This window comes from Cimex lectularius, unplaced genomic scaffold, assembly GCF_000648675.2.
Source record: "Cimex lectularius strain Harlan isolate CLEC.00 unplaced genomic scaffold, Clec_2.1 scaffold125, whole genome shotgun sequence".
In the NCBI taxonomy this organism is placed as follows: domain Eukaryota; kingdom Metazoa; phylum Arthropoda; class Insecta; order Hemiptera; family Cimicidae; genus Cimex; species Cimex lectularius.
Genome location: NW_019392662.1, coordinates 1,144,242 through 1,169,917, shown reverse-complemented (window position 1 = coordinate 1,169,917; position 25,676 = coordinate 1,144,242). Strand labels below are relative to the sequence as shown.

At 34.6% G+C, this 25,676-nt stretch overlaps 1 protein-coding gene across 8 annotated transcripts in view; it reads right to left on the bottom strand.

The window, feature by feature from the left end:
* LOC106668745 (centrosomin) overlaps positions 1-25,676 on the bottom strand; it is a 57,576-nt gene that overhangs the window by 19,477 nt on the left and 12,423 nt on the right. For 7 of the 8 annotated variants that reach the window (XM_014397767.2, XM_014397775.2, XM_014397776.2 and 4 more), the window contains exon 2: positions 16,866-16,915. In XM_014397767.2, coding sequence (XP_014253253.1) covers positions 16,866-16,915 — 50 coding nt within the window. Of the gene's footprint in view, positions 1-3,325; positions 3,461-16,865; positions 16,916-25,676 lie in introns of those variants that run through there. The other variant, XM_014397770.2, reaches the window with a different exon arrangement.

Genomic DNA, 25,676 nt, shown 5'->3' with positions numbered 1-25,676 from the left:
TGAAACGTATCAATGGATATAAAGTAGGAAAAGGAGTTGAGACAAAGTCGTCTCAAGAGCACTTAAGGCTATCGAAAAGAACCCTCCGGATGAGAAACCATTAAGACGGGATGGAGTTATGATAGGCTTGAAAAGGCACGTGTGCAAGAAGACACATGGCGTCCATCGATCCATAATTCTCAAAAGTTCCACTGAAAATTTGAAAAAAAGAAAAAATTCAACCAATCTGAAAATGATTACGACCGCTTAATAACCCCTAATAATAATGTAAGTTTCTGGACTTAATAATATTAATTTAATGCATAAAAAGGCGCCATTTTGCGTAAGAATGGTAATTTAACATAGGGATTGAATAGGTACCTACAAAGATCTATACCTTGAGATCCAATGAATTAACATTAATATTCCTGATATAAAACCCATTTGAAAGCGATTGTTATTTTATAATAAGTTAGTAAAATTAATACAGTAAATATTGCTGGCAGATGTTTACTAACATTTGATATTGAGTAATATTTATTTCCCTTGGGGCAACGCTTCTTGCTTGACAATTACAAAATAGATTTGATAAACAATTTACTTAAAATATCGACAATATTTATCCGACATATATTGATAAGATGGCCTTACGGATGTCCAGCCACAGACGGAATTGGTTCGAAATCTTACGAATCGGTACTGACACGTCCGCCTTTCAAGTGATTCCGATTGTGATTTAATGAATATGACCAATTCGTGAAAATGGTTCTGAAATCATCGACGTTCCAAGCATAATCCGATCCGTCACGCGAACCAGTTGTTCCCGATTATGACCATCCAAAAACATTTAATGACGTCAATTGTGAAACAACAATGTTAACAGGGGTGTTTTTAATGTGAAATAACATAACAATTTATGCTTTCCAACCTCAACTTCTATCCAACCTTTTTGAACAAAGCTCACCTAATGTTTTTATTTGTTACTTAAAAATTTCAATTAATGCGACAATACATAAGTTATTTAAGAATAAAACATTTGATGCATTTTTAGTATACTTAAACAGTACAAAATAAAATAATTTCTTAACTAAATGCCTGCTCTATTGCAGACATATAGTGCCTTTGTGGACGTCGTGTGACTACTCATAAAGTATCATAAAACATAGATCTTCAAAATTTAAATTAATTAATTTAAAATTTAAAACAACCGCACATGCAATTTGGGCATGTCGACTCGGGCCCAACCTGAACCGTAGGTTTTATCCTTGATTGTAAACGTGGGCCGTCCAGTCATTATGTTCTGTGTGCAAATTACGGAGGCATGTCTTCAACAGGGCTTGCAGATAAGGACAAATGTAATTTGGGCCTCCTTACAACATTTGGCGTGGGACGGAAACGTTCAACTACCGTTTTTTTCTCTAATTTTTCACAAGATGACATCACCTAAAACAATTTTCAACTGACAGACGGAAGACAATCCTTTAGAAAGGACACAACAGATTTTATGAGATTGGAATTGATTACACTTGCTACTTAACTTAGTTAAATTACATACAAGAAGAACACCGTTAATGTAATTCCAAAATAAGAATGAGACATGTTGTGAATCGATTCGATCGCGCACGAAAAATATAAAAATAGTCGATGATTTAACTCGAATAATCAAGTTTCAACATCAATAACAGAATAATTCCGTTTTAAATAGTATGAAGAGACATTTTAAATATTGGCACTTAAAAAAAAAAGTTTACAAGGATTCGGCCTCTTTACAACCAACCATTATTGTGCAAATATCAGGATTTAGATGAGAATTAAAGTAAGGAACTTTTTTGTAGATTGTAATTTCCGTTCATTTGGTCAGGTAATGAGTCTCAAAACTCATGGACTGTGCGCATCTTCTTGATATTTGAATGTGCTGACGAACTTCATAGGCTGTACGGGTTCATCCGAATTGGTCGAATCAATGAGTGGTAATCTTACACTATACTAATAAAGAAAGCAAAGGTAAAAAAATGAATGGTATGTCGATTCTTGATAGTAAGTGAGCACGGTGAACAGTGATCTAGAACATGTTTTACACCTTGAAGATGTATTTTGCTCAAAAACCCTGGTCAGTTAAGAATCATAGAAGCAGGCCCAGGTATAGCACGGTTAGTTACGTTGGGGTCAAAGACTGATTAAAATTAGAACAGAAGTTTTTTATTTACTCTATTTTTTATTGAACAATGATTGATTTTTCTTTAATTGTTGCTTTTCACTTGTCCATTGCATAATCTCAAGCAGATATGAGAGTTCGTTGGACGTTAAGTTACAGTTGTGGGTCTGTAATTTGACCCATAACGAAACTGTGAGCTGTCTTGTTGGGGTCTTCGAGGTTGTCTTGCCTCATGCTGTTTATACCCCTGATCAAAAACTAAAGACGAAATGCATATGGCATGCCAAGACTGTTAAGATAGACTAAAAAGATAAGATAGGTAAACGACCAGGTTTCTCATCCCGCAGATCTAAAAAGGCTCACCACAATTTTTTTATCGACATGATTGTATTCCTTTATGTTAAAACTACTTATATGGAACGTTTGCAGTATATTACATGAGTATGCCGAACTAAAAATAGTCGGCAAAGTCCCGATGATTAGAAGACGATTAATAAACAAAAAGAAACACGCGATCCGGTTTGAAATATCAATAAGCATAAAACGTTGTAACATCGACTCCATTTGTGCGACAACAAGGTCCTAAAATATATTTTCAAATTATAAAAATAGCTTTTAACAATTATAAATTACTTTACAATCTTTAATTAATCGATTTTCAAGAAATAACCATACTCAAGGGTTTTATCACTTCAAAAATGATTTAACTGGGGCAGTCGAAGTGTGTAAATATTGTTATTACATACGTAATGGGCTCTTATAGATTTACATTTAATTTCGATTTACATAACATTTCGAATCGTCAGAATATATATAGAAGTCCACAAATACTTCAGATATGTTGAAGATTCGAAAATGCACTATATTTGCATTGCAATCTGTGAGACCAGTTGTTTTCGTTCATCAAAAACCACAACATTCTGTATGCCTGCAGAAAAACCACGATTTTTAAAAAACTGAAAAGAAAAAGAGTTACATGTTATGAATATATATATAAATTTGTACCACTTTCTTTGTACATTTTATGTAAGCTAAAGCAAACAAAAATGATATTTATTTTTAATATTATTTTATTATTAATAACGATAATAGTACTGAATGAAAAATTAAGAAAATAACCGAAGACCGAACACTATATGTTTAGCAGTCCACATTCAATTACAAGTATAATCTAAAAGAGTTAAAAATTACCAGCTTTGATTTCAGACTTCCTATGATTCATCTTATAAAACTAGTAGGGCATACATAGAAGAACACGAGACATTCACTGTAAAGACCCTTAAAGCTAGGACACGAAGCTCCGAACGCGACGACCATCAATTTCAAATGGCCAACTGTTCTGGAAAATGTTCTTATCGAAAGGGAGATAACCTTTTTGAACCTGTGGTATGATAATTCTTTATCCGGTCACTTTAAATTATTTACGACGCACTAATAAAATTAGGTTGTATCTAAGCCCCAAAACACTCCTAAACGCTTAGAAGGCTTAGATAAGATAAATCCTTTGTGAATAGATTTCTCAACGGTATTTTGAACTTCCTACAATTAACATGTAAAAAGTGAAATTTAATTTACCTGAATTTCAAAAAGAGAAAATTCTTAGACAGCCGTTTCTTTCAAAAATGTTTTGCGAAGTTTGGCAAACAACAATTTAAATTATAAATTTTGTGAGTTTTAATTAGGTGAAAAAGTATTAACATTCTTTCTTGAAATCTTTCGTTATCTTAATGAATACATAAAACACCGTCAGCCGTCCTGATGATGATAAAGGAGCCATGTAAAGTTGCAAACAATTATATCAAATCTCTAGGGACAGTTATTCATGAAGAATAGTAACTAGGAAACTACGAAATGACCCTTTTCAGTTCTCGTGATGTTCATGAACCGTCGTGTCAACGTCTCTTAATATTAAAATTGATGAAGATGACGAAACACAACAGGTCCAAAATTTTGTCTGAGTTTCTCGTTTATTAGGAAGAACCTTTTCATTGTGACAGTTGCTTGTTTTCATTCAAGACTTTATTAATTTTTTTACAAATTCAAAATAGAAATTGGACGTAAGTAGATTTGAGATTTTAAAAGTGGAGATTTTTTGTTTTTTTAGGTGCAATAACCCTCATTAATATAAGTATGCTTGTTTTTTATGTTAATCGGTTTTTGTAAATTTAAAATGGCAGTTCAATTGTATTCAGCAGGAAACAAAATGAGGATAAACAATAGATAGTTTGGGCTTTGGAAATACCAAGTTTCTAACCAAATCGGAAAAACATTACTGATCTTTTCTCTGGCGTTTCCAGGCTGGTTTTCACTCATTAATTTAGACTAGTCTGTTTTTAAAAACAATTGTTTGAACAAAGACAACAAATAGTATACCATTCTCGTTTTAATATTATGGGAAAAATCGACATGAAAACAAGTATATAAGTATAAATTTAAACAAAAAAAATCATAATCTCGCTTTATTTTTAAACCAAATCACTCTACGAAATTGTTACAACTTGCAAATTTTGAGTACATTATACACAAATGTATTTATTGTTAGATAGTTACCTAACATCTTCGCCACCCAAATACTGAAGATGGAAAAATGACGAAACCCGTTAGGAAGACCGATGACTGGTAACTATAAAACAATTGGTTTATCAACTCGTTGACCACAGGAGGATTCACAACAAGTTTATTTATTTATATTCACTGTAATACTGATATCATATTTTTCCAATAAATTAATCTTTATGTAAGGTATTGGTTGAGATAAAAAAGTCAGTGTTACGAGCGGGATTCGAACCCACGACCTTCGGCTAAATACGCCGCTGCTCTACCACTTGAGCTACCGTGACTTTGATCCACTCGGACACCAACTTTCCATCTCAACCGCACCTTTCGAATAATTTTCCCTCCTTTTTGCCATTTTTCATTTCAACCAATACCTTACATAAAGATTAATTAATTGAAAAAAATTATTCGGTCAATCGGACCACGAACTCTAATGAATTTAATTGATACCCATCGTTGTTTTAGCACTCTTTTTTTTTTTCAGACAAACCTTTCGCCTAGGAAATGGGATTTTTATTCTACAAAATTTAAAAGTTTACGTGATCTTAATTTTAATAATAACAATCAATCATGTTTACTTGATTGATTTTCGGTTGAATTTACAAACAGCATTGTTTAAAGAATGATATTTAAAAGAACCTGCAGTTTCATGATTTCGGTCATTCTAGTCTATCCTTATCTTGCCTCACCCGCTTACTGACCTGACCCATCATAATAGGGAGGATAGGTTTACCAACATTATCGAAACTATCCTACTTTCATACTTGAAAAAGTTTTTGAAATTTAAGGGTTAACGATCTTATGCTGTGTAGTTGTGAGAGTTCTCCTCGAGGTTCTGCGGAATGATGAACTCGTACCTTGGTAAGGGGCATAAGAAGGGTGAGGCCAGACAACAAAACAAAGGACACAACCACACTACTTTCGCAGTTGTTATTATATTATTTTTCCTCGTGGGGGGTTATAAGGCTAAGGCTAGACAACAAAACTAGTTTCATAAATGTGAGATTTCTTCTCGGGGTTCTGCAGGGACGAAGAAACTTTAGCTACGTCAGGGTTGTAAGAACGGTAATAAGACAAGGCAACAGAACCAAAAGATTCTTATTAAGGTTCTGGGGGATGATGAAACTATAGGTTGGTCCGGGACATAAAAAAGGCAAGACAAACAAGAAAAAAGGAACGATCAAACTAATTTCACAGTTGTGTAAGCAGGGTGCGGCAAAACAATAAACTCACTAATGAAGAAAACCTAATGTCAATTCGTGGCTGACAGACCACAACAGGGAGGATAGACAGTCAAGTAAGATCAGAAGCTGCTTGGAATTACCGATTAAAACCTCCGCAGACCTCAAGAAGAAATCTCACTAAAATAAGTCAAGGTTATTTTGTTTATAATTTCATCAAGTTTCAACTGAGTGGGATTGTGTTTAGCTAAGTAAGCGGATACGCCATAAAATGCACAATCTGTTTTCTTGAAAGGGCGTGCATGTATACATTCGAAACGACCGACATCTGTGGTGAAATAAATCCCTGCTCCCTTTCTCCAGCTGCGTGGGAGTCCTTTCCGTCCCGTTTGATCCGTCTCACCTGGCGTCTCTTCTTGGGCAGCCTAAAGCGGAAGAGGTTCCCTGCATTTCCGGGTGGCTCCCGAAGGATGCGAGCCGGAGCGAAAATACGTTTGTAGGGCAAGGACCGATATATATTTAGCCCAGCGAATGGCACAAATTTAATAAACCTTAAGATTGCAAAATAGTTCTTCGTCAAAGAAGTAGCAACATTGATATGACGAAGATCTTATCAAAATTGATCAACATCACTAAAATGTGTAATGGTTATAGAGTAAAGATGTAAATGAATTACACTTTACTACAGATTCACAATAGCAACAGGTGTAACCATAGGCATTGCAGAAATATTTGAATTTTTTATTAATGAGATGTGGTGTTTCGTGCCCGTTAGTTAATGATTATTCGGAGATCGTGAGATGCAGTCTGGTGTGACGTAGTTTTTAGAAAAACATTTTCTTTATCGTGCCAACGTTTCGATTTTTATTGAGAGAATCTTCAGGGCTCAAAGTGTTTATTTTCCGTGTAGATGTCTGTCATGTTGAGAGGGCACTTCTACACGGAAAACAAACACTTTGAGCCCTGAAGATGATCTCAATAAATATCGAAACGTTGGTACGACAGAGAAAATCTTTTTTTCTAAAACCTACGTCACAACAGACCGCATCTCACGATCTCCGAATAATCATTAATGATTATATACGATTCTGCACTAAAATAAGTTTAAACACTCATCAATGCAACTGATTGTGTTGTGTGTATTTTTGTTGGCATAACACATCTAATCTAAACTGGCATGAACAAATACCTCCGAGGAGTGTAGTAGTTCCAACTGTTTGGCACGATAACTCAATTCTCATAGAAATCACGCCATGCAGACCTTGTAGCAGACCCTGCAGGCCACCGCTATCGACGTCATTAGAAATTTAACCCTCGTAACTTATTTTAACTTAACCAATTCCGACATAATCGGCGAGCAATTCACCGCAAATTAATTAAATATATAAGTTCAAGTTTAAAAGTTGTTACAACCACCCTGGTAGATTTTGTATTTCGATTAAATTTCTGGGAAAACATATTGTGTATTTTATATGAACACGACTGTTATATAATTACGAGTTAATTTCCGTTTTAATTTAAAGCAATTAAGGAAACTATTTCCGGCAGGTCCGTTCGCATGGAGTGTGGTCAAAAGTGGGTCGCATTGATCATCTCAAAACTCATCCTATCGTTATCTGCACATGAATTCCAATTTCAAGCACTTATATCCTGAAAGATTTTTTGTTATTTTGCACGGCTGTAGACATAAAAACTTGGCGCCATTAAAGACAATCTTTGCAAACAAAATTGTAAACGATTTCTATACATGTTCTTTGATAGATAAAAATCTGTATTTTACGTCAAAATACATTACATACATGGTATAAAACGGCGTAAATACTAATAAGAACAAATGAAATATTAAATTTTACGAACAAGTTTCGTTATAATTTCTCAGGAAACCTAAACCTGCCACACAACAGAAATAAAATGTGTAAACATCATTGTTATATTTGGGAAGTTTCACATACACAATACATTGTGAAACTGTCATGTAAACAAAAACCTATCACTAATGAATAAAAGTTTGAGAGAGACAACAAGTGAAATAAAAATAAATCTTCATCTAACAGAGAATAAAGACTCTTCGTTGAAAAAGGGGTTTTCTTATCATGACGAAAAATTTTCTCTTCATCTTGTTACAATATTTGTTACATAAAAATAAAATACCCAAAATTGTAAAATGAATCTTGGCTGTCAGACTTCCTTCCTTACAGACTCCATAACATTTGCAAACATGCAAATACTGAATTTGGGATTATAAAAAAAATATATTAATTTGTCACAAATTGTACTTAGTTTTGAAGCTAATCTTCCGCTTTGTGTGTTATATTTTAAGGATAAAACATTTAATTATTATCCAAAAGTTTGGGTAATTGATATCGAAGTACAAAACGATTAAAACAAAAAAAAAGGAATAGTTTTTTTTCCATATTGCATATTTTGTGAACCCACTTATTTTTGACTTTATTTAAAATATTATTTAGGATTTTTCAAAGAAATAAAAATTCGGATGAGAGTGCGGGGTTATTAGAGATGAAAGAAGCCCATACATTGCAAATGCAGTATAAATCTACTCTATAATTGAATTTTGGAAACTCGTGCCAGAATCAAAATACACTCACTTGAAGAAAGCCGTTTTCCGTCCAATTTCAATTTTTGGTACCACTTATTCCAACAAATCTTTGTACTCCACAAAGAAGTTCAAGAAATACATGGTTCACAGTTGGACAATTAGTCTGTTGCAAGTGTAGCAAAAAGATTTACAAGTTTTACACCCGACTTTCAAGCATTAAATCGACTTTTTGTTAAGCACTTTTAATAATCATGTTTTTTAATTATATTTTAATAACTGTACAACAAAACCCGCCAAGGAAGATGGTTAAATGAGTCGGGCAGATAAAATCAACGAAGGTAGGCCGGCCAGGATGATCTGATACAACCGAATTACAATTATAAAAATGCACAATTATTTTCGGAATGCACTTAAATAACTATCCTAGTAAGACTTCTGAATAATGCATAATTTTCAGACTTTTTTTTTCAACTTACACCCATAAATATTAACATGTATCTTATACATATTTTATCTAACTTTGGCTAATCATAGATTGGTCAGAACGTTAATTAGATATTTTGTACAACGATTCAATAGCTAATTGTCTAATCTTAATCAGATACAGTTTTTTTTCTACATATTAAATATATCCATCTAATTATTTACTACACAGTGTCACTAGCGTCTGATAATTAGCACATTTGAAAGACCAAAATTATTGGAAACGACCCAATTCCTTTCATACTTTTGAGATTTGTTATCAACAGAATCGAACACAGTTAAACACACAAGAATTCGTACCATGGCTAATATGCAAGATCATAAGGCCAATAAAAAAAAAATATATAAAAAAAATAATAATAAAAAAAATATTTAAAAAAACAGTTAAAACATTTATGAAATGTTTATCAAAATAAAATTTCTTTCAGTCATATCAGACGGCGAAATGGAACTGGTGATGTTGGGTGTCTTGCCTTCCCCTGCTTATAACCCTGATCAGTCACAAGATGGCGCGTCGGTCAGACCAAAAAGCGTGGACAGTTGAATCAACTTGATCGGAAACGACCAAACGATTTTCATAGTTGTGAGATTTCGTCTTGATGTCTCCTGGATGAACCTGTATGCAGTAATATTGCCTTACTCTGCTTACAACTTTACCAATCGCTGAAGGTTCGACACAACTGAGCAACCAGGATAAAAAGACAAAATTGTTTGGAAACACTCAAAATAAAGATTTCTCACTCCGCAGATCTCAGGAAGAAATATAACTATTTCTTATAAATGTTTCAAATTGCAGTTGTTTTTCAAATATTTTGTCAAAATTATTGATAATTATTTTAAAAATGTAAGTAAATTGAACTAATGTGGCCTAAAGTATTAGTTTACACTTAAATAGTTCGTACTGTTTCAAAACTATGAAAGAGGTTTTGTAGTTTCCGATCATTTTAAACTGGTATTCTCGCTGATTCTTTCTTTCAAACAAGTTTCTTCATTTCGCCATCCTTATCGCTAAGGTTTCTTGTCTTACCTCACCCTGCATATCCAAACTTACCAAAGTGGCGAAGTTGCCGAAACGCATCTGATAGACCATACTGTTCTTTAGGCATTTCCAGCCAATTTGGTCTGATTATCCTGGTTGCTCCAACTTGACCAAAATGACCGGAATGACAAAACTACTTTTATAGTTGCGACTTTCTTCCTTAGGACTGCATGATAATAAACCTGTAGATTGGTTAGGGATAAAAGCAGATCGAGGCGAGACCACAAACCTAAGGCCGAACTGCTTGCAGGATTGTGAACCTGAAGCCTATCAGAGTTATAAGCAGGAAGAGGCACGGCAGCATAACTTCATAGTTGTGAAAAAAAATTAAGTAAGGGGAGTGATAAGCAGGTAGAGGAACAAGACAACAAACCAGTGAGGATGATAAAATGCCTTAACATTCATATCCTACCAAAAAAGTGAAGATAGGCAGAACAAAATGATCGGAAAAGATCAATCGATTTTCATAGTTGTGAGATTTCTTCTTAATGTCTCCGGGATGAACCTGTAAGCAGTAATATTGCCTCCCCCTGCTTATAATCCTGATCAGGCACAAGATGGCGCGTCGGGCAGACCAAAAAGCGAGGATAGCATAATCAAAATGATCGATGAGTGCTAAGCAGGTAGAGGCACAAGACAACAAACCAGTGAGGATGATAAAATGTCTTAACATTCATATCATACCAAAAAAGCGAAGATAGGCAGAACAAAATGATCGGAAACGGCCGAATTGCTGCGGGATTGTGAACCTGCAGCCTGTGAGAATTATAAGCAGGGAGGGGCACGGCAGCATTTCCAAAAAAACGACGAAACTTCATAGTTGTGGAAAAAAATTTGAGGTAAGGGGGGTGATAAGCCGGTAGAGGCACAAGACACAAACCAGTGAGGTTGATAAAATGCCCTAACATTCATATCATACCACAAAAGCAAAGATAGGCAAATAAAATGACTGGAAACGACCAAGATACAAAAAATGTTTATGTTTGAAATAAACACAATAATTAATGACAATTTAAACCCGTAAATCAAAATGATTCTTGTCGCGTGGTCAGTTCGCTCTGCAAATTGTACACAAAACCGAATTTATTTGCAAGTCTAGAAATGTCGTTCAATTTAAGAAACTTGAAACAGAGAGGAAACGCTTGTCACATGCATCGCCGGGTTAAAAACGAACAGAAACATAAAACCGTTCCAAAGAAAACGCTGTTCATCATCAGCTAGGCGTATGACGACATCCGGCTCCAGACACCATCGGCGTAATTTATTTCTATAAAGCGTTTGTTTCATAAATCCGGCCATTAATTAAAGCCCGAAGATCGAGAAAATTAAAATAGACGTCAGGACACGCGATAAATTCTATACGCATTTTACGCTAAAGACTTATTAAAGGCGGTACATCAAGGTTTTGGCAAATGGTTTAAACTGGCTGTTGTTTATATTGTCGCCTGTCTTGTGTCTATTTACGACATTTACCAAGTTACACGACATTGAATCCGAAACACGAGGACCTTGTTATATTTTTAATATAAAGAAACGTGTATCTCTAAAACTAATTACACCTCTTTGAGGACAGTGAGTTATTTATAAATACGACTGCCGGGTTACTTATCATGTTTTGTTTGATCGGTCACATCCCGCCCTCCTCGACTCTATGCCCCATTTCTTCATTTAAAGTTGTGACAAAGGAGTTTTGTTATGGTTCAAAACAGACGTCATTTCCTTTCTTTTGTGTCACAAACAGACTTCAATGCTACACTTTTTTACAGCGCGAATATAAATTAATCTGTGTTGGATTTGTGTTCCTGAACGTCGTTGAATCTCTGGAAAGGTTGCTTTATGACCTTAGTGTTCGAGGCTCGCGATCAATAGACACGATCAAACGAGCCGTTGGAAAAATATGTATTTCCTAAGGGGACAAATCTCTTGTAAATAAAAACAGAAAACAAAACATCGCTCCATTAACATAAACCGAACCTATCCTGGTTTTCTTTAATTCTTAATTACTACTGTCAGTTCAATTTAATTTTGAAGTCGTGTATATCCGATAAAGTTTAAACAAACATAATGTCTCAAAGTCTACTTTTCAGTTCGAATTGATGGAAAACGTACCGTCAACTTTTTTTTCCTTTAAACCAAAGGAACTAATCGTCCATCCCTCTTATCTTTCTATCATGTCTTATCTGAAGAGCTTTCAAAGAACATTCAACTATCACACAATAATTTTATTTATAGTAGTTACAGTTTATAAAGTAATTTCTACGAAATAAATCATGATAAATACAAAAACAAAACTATTTTAGGGGAAATTAATTAATACAAGTTTAACTAATTAAATATTTCTTTATGTCGTATTTCTTCCGAACTGTGTGTATGTCAACCAATGTACATTATCTTAACTCTTTACTCATCTTTTAAAAGAAGTAATAATTTCGTTTCTTATTGTTATCGACTTTTTTACATACACTTACAAATCCATATGACTTTACTTGTTCGAATGTTTTTGGCAATAAATTCTTGCGTTTTCTATTAAATGTTTAAGATGAGTTATACATCTGTGCTAACTTAAATATTTTGAGTACGAAAACACCGTGTCTACGATGGAGTTTTTATTTTTTTATTTTTTTTTAGAAAAAATGTCATTTGGCAGAAATAATTGTATGGTGTGGCAAAATTAAACTAGCTTTAATTAAGATTATAAAGAAGAAAAACTAATGTTTTTTCAAGTGAAAATTCGTTTATGAAAGGAAAATATGAAATAGGTAAGGCAAATCCGAATAATTCATCAATCAATTGACATTTCTTGTCTTTATAATCTGGATATTTTTACCAAAAAACTGTATGGTACGTTCCGCTCATTTTGGTTCAGCCTATGCTGGCTGTTTTGTTTCAGACGCGTTTAAGATTATCGCCATCTTCAGTAGGTCAGGGATATAAAACAGCAGGCCGAACGCGATGGATATGGAAAACAAACCAGATTCAATAACTCACAGTCGCCAGGAATAATCTTACTAGTAATATTATATTGTAAAATGTCTTTTCTTGCCGCTTTGGGCAGTGTGACGGGTTTCGACATTTCACCACGTGCAGTGCTTGGTCAGGGTATAAGCAAGGTGAGGCAAGACAACAAAACCCATATGGGAATAAAACAGCATGAAAGATAGGATTATGAGGTTGATCGGAAACCAAATTATAGTTTCAATGCCATGGGGACTTCAAAATTTTTTACACTATATGTTAAATTTCATTTGTTTAGCTTACCCTCGGTGGTTTGGTCAGTAAAACGGGTTTTGGTATGTCACCATTTTCAGTAATGCTGCCAGAGAACAAAACCCATCAATGAAGATGAATAAACACCAAACGCTTAATAAACCAAAATGTCATGGATAATGAGACCAAGATTTGCACAAACTACTGTAGATAACATTAGGAACTTTTCATCAATTCAATATAATAAGCACCCCAATAAGTCACAGCATTAAAATTGTTTGTGAACTTTTTGAAAATAAATAAAACAATTATTATACTATCACGTAAGGTGGTCATCGACTGGTCAGCAATATGTAATAAAATATATTTTTACCTACTGGTATCGAAAGTTATTACTTTCAATTTCCCTGCATAAAAGACAAAACTTTGCATGCTTAACATATATACAGAAAAATAAGAAAACATAAAAGCATCTACACAACAAACTAAGAGTTACATTGAGGCATATAGGTAGCTCAGGCCCTTCAAAATTTCAAATCCGACCCTTTTTTAAAGGATTTTTTACGCTGAAAAAAATGTGCCACCGAATTTTAAATTGGCCAAAAATGACAGTTATGGCAAAACATCTGAAAAAATGCAATTCGCTTGTTTGGTTCTTAATTTCAATAATTTGATTCTACTTTAAAGTAAACATTAATTGCCTTTATTGTTTAAATTGTGTCATTGTTTGTCAAACTCGCATTACAAGAGCAAATCTTAATTCTTGGTTGCAAATAAATTTTACAATAGTACCTATACGTTACATTCAGTATTCTATACAAAATGAACCGAAGAACACATTTTTCCACATGTACAACTGCTTCTTTGGTAGTGGTGGTATTGCGCATCGTGCAGTCGAGTTGTACTCCGATAAATTTCCTGATCGCCCCAGAGTAAATCACAAAACGTTTATTTGTGTTGCTCGCAATATCGGATCTGTTGCTGTTCTATCACCAAGAAACCGGCAGCGTAACCGACGAGGAGCTGAATATTTACTGCATGTTCGCGCAAATCCGATTTTCCGTCTCCGAAACGTTGGAAAGGTTGTAGGTTTTTCAAACCGTAAAATAAGAGATGTAACCAGGACTTACAATTTTAACCCGTATCGCTCTCATCTTGTCCAGGGGCTTCGGGACTGATTCTCGCACAAATGTCGATTTGGGAGTCTGAAGAAAACGTTCTTCCATACATCCTATGGACTGATGAATCCAAGTTCACCTCTAAAAGCCTACGAAATGGTTGAAATTTTCGAACTTGGAACATCCGAGAATTTCGTACTCTTATCATCAGGTGGGTCACAATCAAGGTTTGGTGTGGAGTTTTCGGAAATAAAATAATTGGGCCTTATTTCTATGAAAATAATTTAAATGGTGGTTCCTCAATTTTTTGAGGGAGGTTTTACCAACACTATTGATGTTCCTCTGCAACAACGACAAAGAATGATTCTCCACCTTGATGGATGCCCCGCATACAATTCTTTGCGAGTGAGACGTTATCTGAATCGTCACTTCCGGGATAGGTGTTTAGGACCTCAGGGCCCGATCTGCTGGCCTCCTCGGTCACCCGATTTAACTCCATTTGACTATTTTCTCTAGGGCCATTTAAAAAAACAGTGTGTACGCTAATCATAACACATGAGAGACACAACAACAACAATCAAGACCTGCGGGCAAAGGACAGAAAATGCTTGTCAATCCATCTCCACTGACTCTATTAGTCCATCTTAGCACTGGTGAAGAGTGGTTAAAAAGAGCAAATCTTTGCATCTTTATGCAAGGCAGGCAGTTCGAACATGAAATGTGATTAATAAATAGGAATCCAACTGACTGATTTTTCCAAACTTTTTAATTTTGGACCAATTTAAAGCCCGATTGGACCATTGTTTTCAGCGTAAAAAATCCTCTAAAATAATGTGTCAGGAAGTGTAGTATTTGAAATGTTGAAGTTGAACGGGGCATGAGGTACCCTGTCTAATTTGTCTCCATAAAAAGGTAAAAATCTGAAACTAGACCAAAAATTAAACACTTATTTTTTATTTTTGATAGCGTCATTGGTTCAAGAGAAATTCAGCCGGGCCAACTAAAAAGGAAACCCATCAGGATGAAATTTTGTTTACATTTCAAATTGTTAACTTTTTTCCTTATTTACGTACTTATTACAATAAAAATGTTGAGTATATTTTATCAAATTGTACAAGTTGCGTTTAAGCCGCGAGGACACCATGTAATGATGAGTCACGTTATTATAACATGAGCTCTCTTAACTCAAATGATGACTAACATCCATTTGACAACATTTAACTGGCCAGGACGGAAAGGCGAAAAACCTCTACCGTATGAGAACCCTCGGAGATTTTTAATATCGTCCAATTGCCGACAGCCCAATACCAAGACACGCGACATTTTGTGCTTCCAAAACTATAAATGAGAAAGTTTGCGCGGATTTTTCAACACACTAATAACAAAATATTGATTATATCTACAGTCGAAGCAATTCTGAAAGAAACTATGTAATGACGTCTGAAAGTTGGAAGGTTTCTTATGCGGTCTGGTAGCATATTATCCTCAAAGTCTGACAATTTCACACAAAACCGAATAATTTCCGAGTATCGTGGCTTCCATAAATAAAAATAAATGTCCTCCACCCTCAGCTATGCAGGAATCCTTTATAGCATGTTAATTTAACCTTCTAGGTTTTAGACCGATGAACTTAAAAAAAAACACTAATTTTGACAAATATTACAGTGTTTTTACTTGGATTATAATTAGACCGACTTCATTCGGTTAATTAGTCAAGAGCCGGAGAAGATCAAGGGAGGAACGAATGTTCTGAAGTCTTGTCTATATTTGTCCGTTATTCATTTCGTTCCTGGATAAATTATGGAAACAATGATCTGTGGGCGCTCCTTCATAATTTAACATGCTATAAATAAGACTAAAATGTCTCTGTCGTTACAAAAATGAGAAAACATACACAACCGGTATCTTTAAAATATTAATGCTCTCAGTTATCGGGTTTGAAATATTAACCTGGAAGGGCAAATGCATGTCTGCGACATTTTTTTTTTCTAACACGGTTTAGAAGATAAGGACGTTGGGAAAGTCGAATTCAACCCCAAAATGAAATAACTCGGCAAAAGCAATTTCCCTAAAGTTTGTAAATTGTTAACAGCCTTTTCAGAGATGAGGATAAAAACCATTTCGGCCAAATGCCACAGGCGGAGAAAAATTCACACACAAAACAAGAGAATGACCAATTGAGTTGTAGAAGAAAAAGCAGAGCTATTTGCAAGATCAAAAATATAATCGAATAAACTGTATAACATTTATAATTTATCTTAGTGCACACTAGTCAAATTGGCATGAAACGTTGGCCTGCGGTTGCCAAACTGGCACAATTTCTAATCTTCTTGTCTGTTTTTGTCAATGCTGTTGAACTAGCAATTAGAAGAAAGGTAAGTGTAGGTGGATCGACTAGACTTTCCGGGGACATTCGAAATTAAAAATAAATCAAGACAGCAACGCATGAAAGAAGGCGATTATTATAACAGACCTTGCTTGAGACTCGTCCACCAGTCCATTGACAAATGACCAGTCTGCTCAGAATTAGCTCAATACTTATGTAGTAATATAAGACTAACATTAATATATCGAGAGAAAAATTACATACCGGGAGATGATGGTTCCAGTCTTGTCTCATCCGTCTGACTATGTAGAGATCTGAAACAAATAAAGTTCGGCTTATTCAAAACATGGCTCATTTAACAAAGTAATAGAGCGGTATCGGCATAAGGGTAATTATCTTGATTTATACTTGGGTTTTTTATTCTTCCTGCGGTTTATAGGAACAATGACAGGCAGGGCACAAGCTCAGATGAGATCGGAAACATTTATTACCCTTTCCAGATCGCCTGGAGTTAATTGAGCAATATCTATTTCGAAATTGTCAATAACATTTGCCGTTCCTTCATTTTGTGAAACTTTGACTATTACTATTGTCTAACTTTGGTTTTTTGGATTAATTTAGCCTGTGAGACTCGGTTTATCTTATGTGGTGGTTTTAGCTACCTTGCCTCACCTTCCTTATATCTCTGAATACCGAAGTCACTAAAATGATAGGAAATATATGTATGTTTGTAATAATTAATTAAGGTATCACAAAAATGGGGCCATCACCGCTCGGACCTCAAGATGAAATCTCAATCGCAATATTAAAAATGTTATTGGCTAGACCATTTTGATCTAATTGTTCTAGCGGTTTAGACCTGTCAGACATGTTCCGGCTTTTCGCTATCTACAGTTGGTGTTGACTTGCCTTGCCAGGCTTATTCCCTGTCAGACCTCAAGCTGAAATCTCAATCGCAATTATTGGCTAGAACATGTCTAATTGTCCCGAGGTTTTGTCTTGCTTCGCCGTGCTTATGTCAGTGACCAGTAAATGAAAATGCCGAAATGCGAGTTACAAAAATGCATGTTTATAATAGTTAATTAAAGTATCACAAAATGAAGAAATGGGACCACACCTTTCAGATTTCACGATGAAATCTCAATAGCAATATTAAAAACGTTATTGGCTAGCATTTTAACCTAATCGTCCTAGCTGTTTAGATCTGTCAGATGTATTAAGGCTTTTCGCCATCTTCAATTGGCTTTGTCTTGCCTCACCCCTAACCACTGAATATGTCAAAATACCAGAACGATAACGGATCACATAACAGAATTATCGGAAACGACCAAACTCCACGTTCATCACCCCCAGACCTCAAGAAGAAATATGTATCACAATACTGCAAACTACTTAAAATGTAATCTTCTTCCATGCGGCTTGTTGACAAATGGAAGATGGTCATATCTTTTAAAATATAATATGGATAACAATAAATTAAAAGTTTATATAAAATTTTGATGATGGGTGTAAATTTTCGAAACGCCAAATTAAATATTTGGTTAAGTTTAAATAAACTTTTTTATTTTAAAAAAATACATGGAAATGTTTTTGTGACATAAACCAAAAAATACTGGAAACGTAATTCACTGGCCATAGTAGAGGTTTTAATAGATCTTAACTTTTTATTAATTTATTTTAAGTTTCATTGTTCCGCGAAATTGAATCTAACCAAACAATAAGTAATCAAGTTCAATTATTATTAATAAGTTCAATAAATTCATTAATGACCATTAGTGTCCATTTTTTGTTTTTATGCCATGACAAACATTATAATACAAATAAAATTAGGTTAAGATTATATATAATGGTCAACAAAATGTTGTTGTTTTTCGTTAATGTTTATATTCGTTCAGAAAGTATGCGGAAGCTTTTACCAGCCCAAAGAAAGTCACAACAGCGTTTGACTAACATCCTCAGATAAAAAGAAATATTTTGGCACGGCTTACAATATTTTCGAGGAAATAGTCTGGCCCAATGCCTAATACCTATTAACGTTTTAAATTTGAATAATAGGAATCACAGAAAAAATATGTAAAACTCAACGGCTCATATTTTTTTATGTTTTTAAGGTTTGATTAAATGCATGAACTTCGGCGAGTAACATAGATAAGAGGGCTTAGTCCTTCCCGCGCCGGAAGCTTCTTTTTCGGAAGTGTTTTGAAAAAGATCCAGCAAGGAAATGCCCGCCCCATTTCCTTCTAATGACAGATACATCCTGTAAGTTCATTACAGTGACTAAATTCTATAAATATCAATATCCTATGGATAAAAGGGATTCATTAAAAGATCCTAAAAGATTGAAATAAAACAAAAAGAAATTGAGTTCACTGAAAGACAAGACTAGACGGATGAAGCAATCTACGATAGCGTGGGTTCCCCTCAGGGGTTTTATCCTGTATTATTGAGCGTTTCCTGTATAACACCAAAGTGTTTTACTCATTTACACGCTTATTTAAAACAATTATTAAGCTGACAATCGCTGACGTCTGTCAGTCTTGATTTTTTAGCCATGATTCATGAATATTTTTGTACAATTTAACTGTATAAAATAGATCTGTTAGTGAATGTGTATTGGACGAGGATAAGAAAAGAATTCCCCCTCATCATTTCACTGCACTCATCTGTACAATGACAGTAATATACTTTCTCTTTCAACGTCCCAGGTCACATAGGGTCAATTCAAATCACTCCAATACCCACAAAACAAATTTTCTTTTCCCATCAACTGCTAAGCCAGGATTTAATAAGGCGAAAAGCAACATCCCAATTATATCAAAGGGATTATCTTTGGGAAATTATTCTTTCATCTATTATAACGCTTTATCAGATTCTTTTCGTGCTATAAGTATACATAAATCTGTATTTTATCCTAAATTCAATAGCATTCAGAAGCATATTTTACTTACTGAAATGAAAAGGTATTAAATGATGATAACACTTCATCTTACGTTAGATTTTTTTAAGCCATTTGAACGACATCTAACCCAATTTTCATTCCATACATCAGTAATACTTCGAAAAGATTTATTTTCAAAAAGAGACAGTAACAGCTGAAATATTTCTTTTTAGTCGGGCTAATGGACAAGATACGTGGATGAACACTTAATTAACAACTGTAAAAATGCGTAGTCCTCCAAATCAATGGTAAATTAAAGATATGGAATGGTTGAGGTACTATTTTATTGTAAATACAAATCATCATTGAGAATAGAAGAACAGTCGTGTCTTGTGTTTATAAAATTATTTCCATTTTTTATTACAATATGTATATTCAAGTTTGAGCTTTAATTTTCTGTATAAATTACAGACAAATCATTAATACTTTCTGTAAGAATGGGTTTCAAAGGAATGGAGTTTTTAATTATTTATTTGTACAAAAGCAAACAAAAAAACAATAGATTTGGTAGGAATGAAAAGTTTCACTAAATTAGAAGATACAGAAACAAATCGAGATGCGAAACACAAGAAAAGAAAGCCAGCCCGATGAAAAATCAGTACATGTGAAAGCGGTTAAGTGGAAAGACGATTGGATCGACCTTGGTAACAATTTATGAAAGAAATCATGTTATGTGCTTTTTAAACGACTGCGGGGACAAATAAATTCATCCGTTGATAATGGTCGGCTGATAAACGTTAAAATCCCTTGTGAAACACTCAAGGACCCAAGTCGGGTTTCTTGTAAAATCCGAAAATAGTGCCCAAAAATGGAATTGGAAGGGCTAAAATTGGAACGCCCACTCTTGAAAAAGGTCTTTGGGCACAGCAATTAAACAAAGTCAGGGTTGCTTCGCTCGATTTAACCCCCGGCCGATACAGACGCATAATTTTCAGACCCTATTCCAAGAAGTCCTGGTGAGAAAAACATCGTGGTATCGATAGCACGTTCGTTTATGGTAAATACTATCCATTAGTTACTAATGTTATGAGAAAAACCCTAAGGATTTCCTACATCTACAAACCTACTAAGAGCTTTGAATAAAATAAATGACAAAACCTGTTGAACAAAACGATATACATACTAACGCCGGAGGAGTTTAAATTTCGTTTCACCACATCAAAAGGTACAATTATACAGACTGATATGTAATTTATTTGTCACTTTCTGATAAAACGGATAAACATATTAACTGAAAAGCTCTCAACGTAAAACGATTATCTTAAAAAAATCGCTAGTTTCACAACATTATGTGCTAGCCCTACACAATTCCTGATTTGCCTTGCCTTGTAAACTAACGAACAAAAATATAGCTTTTTAAAATGATAGTTCCTACTCACAGTAAGTTGTTTTGCAACAATCCGGATTTCGAGCCCTTAGCTCATCATCAGGTTGAAGAATTTCTACAAACTGATGATGAGCTAAGGACTCGAAATCCGTTATCGTTGCAAAGCAACTTACTGTGAGTAGGAACTATCTTTTTAAAAAGGATTGAACACCGCACTCACTCCACCATTCATCATTTCTAAAATATAGCTTTGTTGGCTTAATTATTTGGTCAATTTCATCTTGACTTCTTACTGTTATGGTGAACAGGTTAAACAAGGTTATTACAAAAAATGAGCAGGCTTTTTACTCTCTATAAACGGAAAATCAATCCAAATAAGATGGACGTTAGATTATTTAGAAAACTTCGACCTTAATAAACAAGGATCAGTTACATGTATAAGGTAGCTGTTTTGGTCTGTCAGACACGTTTCGGCCCTACGTCTTGGTGGGTTTTGGTTTCTCGCCTCCCCCTGCTTATGCCCCTGACCCATTGTTCGTGAAACGGCCAAACTAGATGTCTATCACCCCACAGACTGCAAACTCTAAGTTAACAAATTTTTAAGCAACTACTTTTTCACAGCTGAACAATATATCTTTTGACTCCACAATGACTGTACTTTTTATTTATAGAGCTGTAGTAAGACCCATGTAAACCTATGCTTATGAGACTTAGTGTTTAACAAGTTCTACATGTATAAAAATACAGAGTGTATCAAGTAGAGAATTTGATGCGTGAGTGTACCGTGAATACAAATCATGATACTCATGCTACAGTATTCAAGTACGAAATCCACCAATATCAAAATTTAAAAAAAATAAATAAAAAATTTAAAGACAAATGTAGCAAGTTTTTCCGTAAAAAGAGCAGGCCATGTTTTAGTAACAAACATAGGAAGAGAATTTCCCATAATAATAGGTCATAAAACTGTTGAAACTGATCTCTTGGCTGTTTAATTAGATTAGCATCTTTTAAAAATATTAATGTAAAAACATTGCAAATAATTTGGTGTCATGTAAGATACTATAGTATAAATAACATTTTAATCTACTTCATATGAACCTAAATTTCATTTCTGCTTTAAAGTTAGGTTGGTTTCCTTAATGATCACCAATGTGCATAAAAATATAATATTCAAGCCTACATATTTGATAACAGTGAACATTATTAATGAAACTGTAATGAGAAATTTAATTTTAAAAAATTATTGTAACTGCTGCCGACACCTATGGTGGTATAATATTCATAATAGGTCAATAAAATATAGTAATTATCGGTAAATGTGAATTATTTTTGTCTAGCAAATCAAATGAGCGTGAGTTTTTCTCTTGAAGTTTGCGGGATGTTGGTCGGTTCCGATCATTTGGTATATATATCATCGCTGTTTTGTCTGTCAGACGTGTTTAGATCCTTCATCTTATTTAGAGGTGGCTTTGATGCCTCGCCTCACCCTGTTTATAACCCTGACCAAGCACTAAATACGACAAAATGCCGGAATGCGTCTGACATGCCAAATCAACCAGGATAAGAAGGCCAAACGAACCGAAACAACAAATTAATAGAAAACGTCAACATATCGGGAAAGTTTACCATCAAATTGCAAATGAAACGTGGCTTGGCTAAAATACGTTTTGGTTGTTGGTGTTGTTGGTGAACGGGCTTCGAACTGAGGTAAATCGATTGAAGTTCTTTTACAGCCGTACTTCCTTTTGGAACACGTTCGCCCTAACGATCCGCGGCCGAGAGGTAGTAAAACGTTAATATTGGATGTACTCCAAGTTAGATTACTGGAGCGCTATTCTTGTACTTTCCAGGTCTCGACTTTTGTTTATACACGGGGAGCCGGTTCGTTCGAGAGCATCAAACGTGCCGGCATTTCAATTTTCGACAGGTGGATAGATACAGCCACGACACTCCAGCAGACACGAAGTCTCATGCTGTTGTTTATTTTACTTTTTTTGTTACCTACCGCCAGCTTGTACATAATTTGTTTACTATTAAACAGTAATAAGATTTAACATCAGTTCCCAAAATCAATTAATCATCACCACAATAACAGCTGTACAAAAATATAAAGTGCTGGTATATACAGTACAGTACATATAAGGACTAAACAAGGCAGAAAAGTAAAATCCAGTTGCTTTATGCTTGGAAGCTCATTATTAAACGTCCTAACTTGCAAATAAATTTTAAAAAGTCCTATCTGAGATGTTGCAATACGCATTCTAAGTTTCATCCTAAACAAAATTGTACTTCAATCCATTATAAATTATCTCAATGACAACCTTGCATGCAGAGCTTGTAATAGATATCGTTAATCTCACTTGTGTCCATTCGTGGTGAATCAGAGACAACTTTGCGGAATATAATGGATGAAATATGAATGCAATTCTGGAAGATTGGCATATTGGGTACCAGGAAGGATACCAGATATTTAATTTTTAAAATAACTAACTTAAAAATGATAATAATAATAATAATAATAATTTCAATTAATTATTCTTTTTATGTAAAGTCTTTGTTGAGATGAAAAAGTTACTGCCACGAGCGGGAATCGAACCCACGACCTTCGGCTTAATACGCCGCTGCTCTACCCACTTGAGCTATCTTGACTCGTGACACTAACTTTTTCATCTCATCCAAGACCTTAAATCAAAAGAATAATTGATTCAAATAAAAAATTTGGTCAATTAGACTACTAAATATAAATGGATTCATAATAATAACTACAGACTGAATACGATTCAAAATATATACATTGAAATTGAATTGTTTCCTCAAAATGACATAGGGCGATGAGTCATAAATGACTGATTTGTATTAACCAAGATGATATTTAAGGTCAAAATATTTATCGGTGTTGGTTTTGTTTTAGTAAATACTCTCCGAATCGTACAATACTAACAACTAATAATGCTGAAATTCTAAACTCGTTGTTTTATACTTCTTACATTATGTAATTAAAGTAAGTCAAGTAAAGTGATTCCTGTCATAGAGAAGAACTTAACGTCCAACTAGATGGTTATCGCCGACGATTTCTCAAACCACTTGACAATGCAATTTACAAATTTTTCCCAATTAAATTCCATAGGATTCGAACCCAGAACCGCTAACGAGCGTCAGACACCCAAACCGATTGCCTTCCAATGTCCCCTAATTAGTGTAATTGATTCACCACCTATACAATTAAAATTCAACACTATTAGAGCAAAGGTTGGTAATGAAGGTTGGTCTGTGAGAGAATGAGCACATGTTGACCAGATCGACAGTTACCGGGTTTGGATAAATCGAAAAAAAGATACTTTTCAAATGTTTTTTTAGACGTTTGATATTTCCTTAGTTTTATATAGTTTTTGTGGATATTTTGACCAAATGTTATGAAGATTGATACACGAAATCAATTTGAAGTAGCAACAGGCCAAAGTTATGTACGCGTTGACACGTACACGTTTCACGACATCTTCATTGAAGAAATGCTTCTGGCAGTAAGAACATGAGCGTTGTTTGGCCATTTCCGATTATCCTGGTTTGCCATGTTTTGATGTGATAGTCTGAGGGTTTCGCCATCTTCGGTGGTTGGTCAAGATTATAAGCAGGGTGAGGGAAGAAAAAATTAAACCCACCACCCAAGATAAAAGCCGAAAAACCTGACAGTCAGAGCAGAGGATAGGCAGAAGAAAATGAACGGAAATTACCAACAAGTTGGAGGTTCATTACCCGGTAAGCCTCAAAATGAAACATCATCAAACTAAAATAGAGCCTCTGGCCAGTAAATAAATCGTAGGGATCGTAAATATTGAGTAAATGCGAAACACGGAAATCTTGCGTTTTTGCAGATTTGAAATATTGATCATGACTGTCACTTCAGCTTATTTTAGATTCGAGAAAAAACGAAAGCGGAAATATCAATCCTATGTTTTTTACTCTATTCTCGACCAATTTTTTACCACGACAAATAGGAAAACGGGTTTGCAATAAGAAAGAATAGATCTAATTCAGGTTTGCCGAAAGTACGCGCTTCCCAACTTCCTGTAATTTTAACAACAAAGCTCTAATTTTGTCCGAGACTCATCCTGGCTACTTTTCCATCCTATGTTTTTCACCAGAGGGGTCGACACTCCAGAAGACTCCTACTCAAATATGCGGCGGCTTCTAATTTAACGCAAGTCTCCTGACGTAAATCTATGTAAAAATAGACTTATTCTAACAGCGTTCTGAATGGGATTCTAAGGGGGAACTCCCTTGAAGCATCGAACGGCATGGAATCTAAAATTTTTCCTTTTTTTTCACAATATGCTCCAAAACCATCTAACAAGGAGGGGGGCTTTGACAGATTGCCGTAACTTTTATTAATAAAATTTTATCCCCAATTCCTATAACGCTTTCCACAAAGAACAGCGTACAGTAGTATTTATGTCAGCTAATAGTAACCCTACAGTCTGAATTCCACCTTAATAAAAATAAAATTGAAATATTTTATGATCACATCCTTAAATTAGAGGATTTAATCTCCTTTTTGACAGGATGCTGACGGAAAAGTACGAAGTGTTCCGACCCATTAAAATCACGGATAAAGGTCATAAGGATTTGAACGGAAGCCAAATTCTATTGTAAGGGAGTGTTTTTTCCTCCGAAGTGGTGTTCCTTTAACCGTGGTAATTCGAAAAGCTTGTATTACCAAACGGCCAATAAAACAGTTCCATGCCAAAGCAGTGATAATAAACTGTTAAAATTTGCACAAAAATAATATTATTCATGCTTAAGGAAGGTT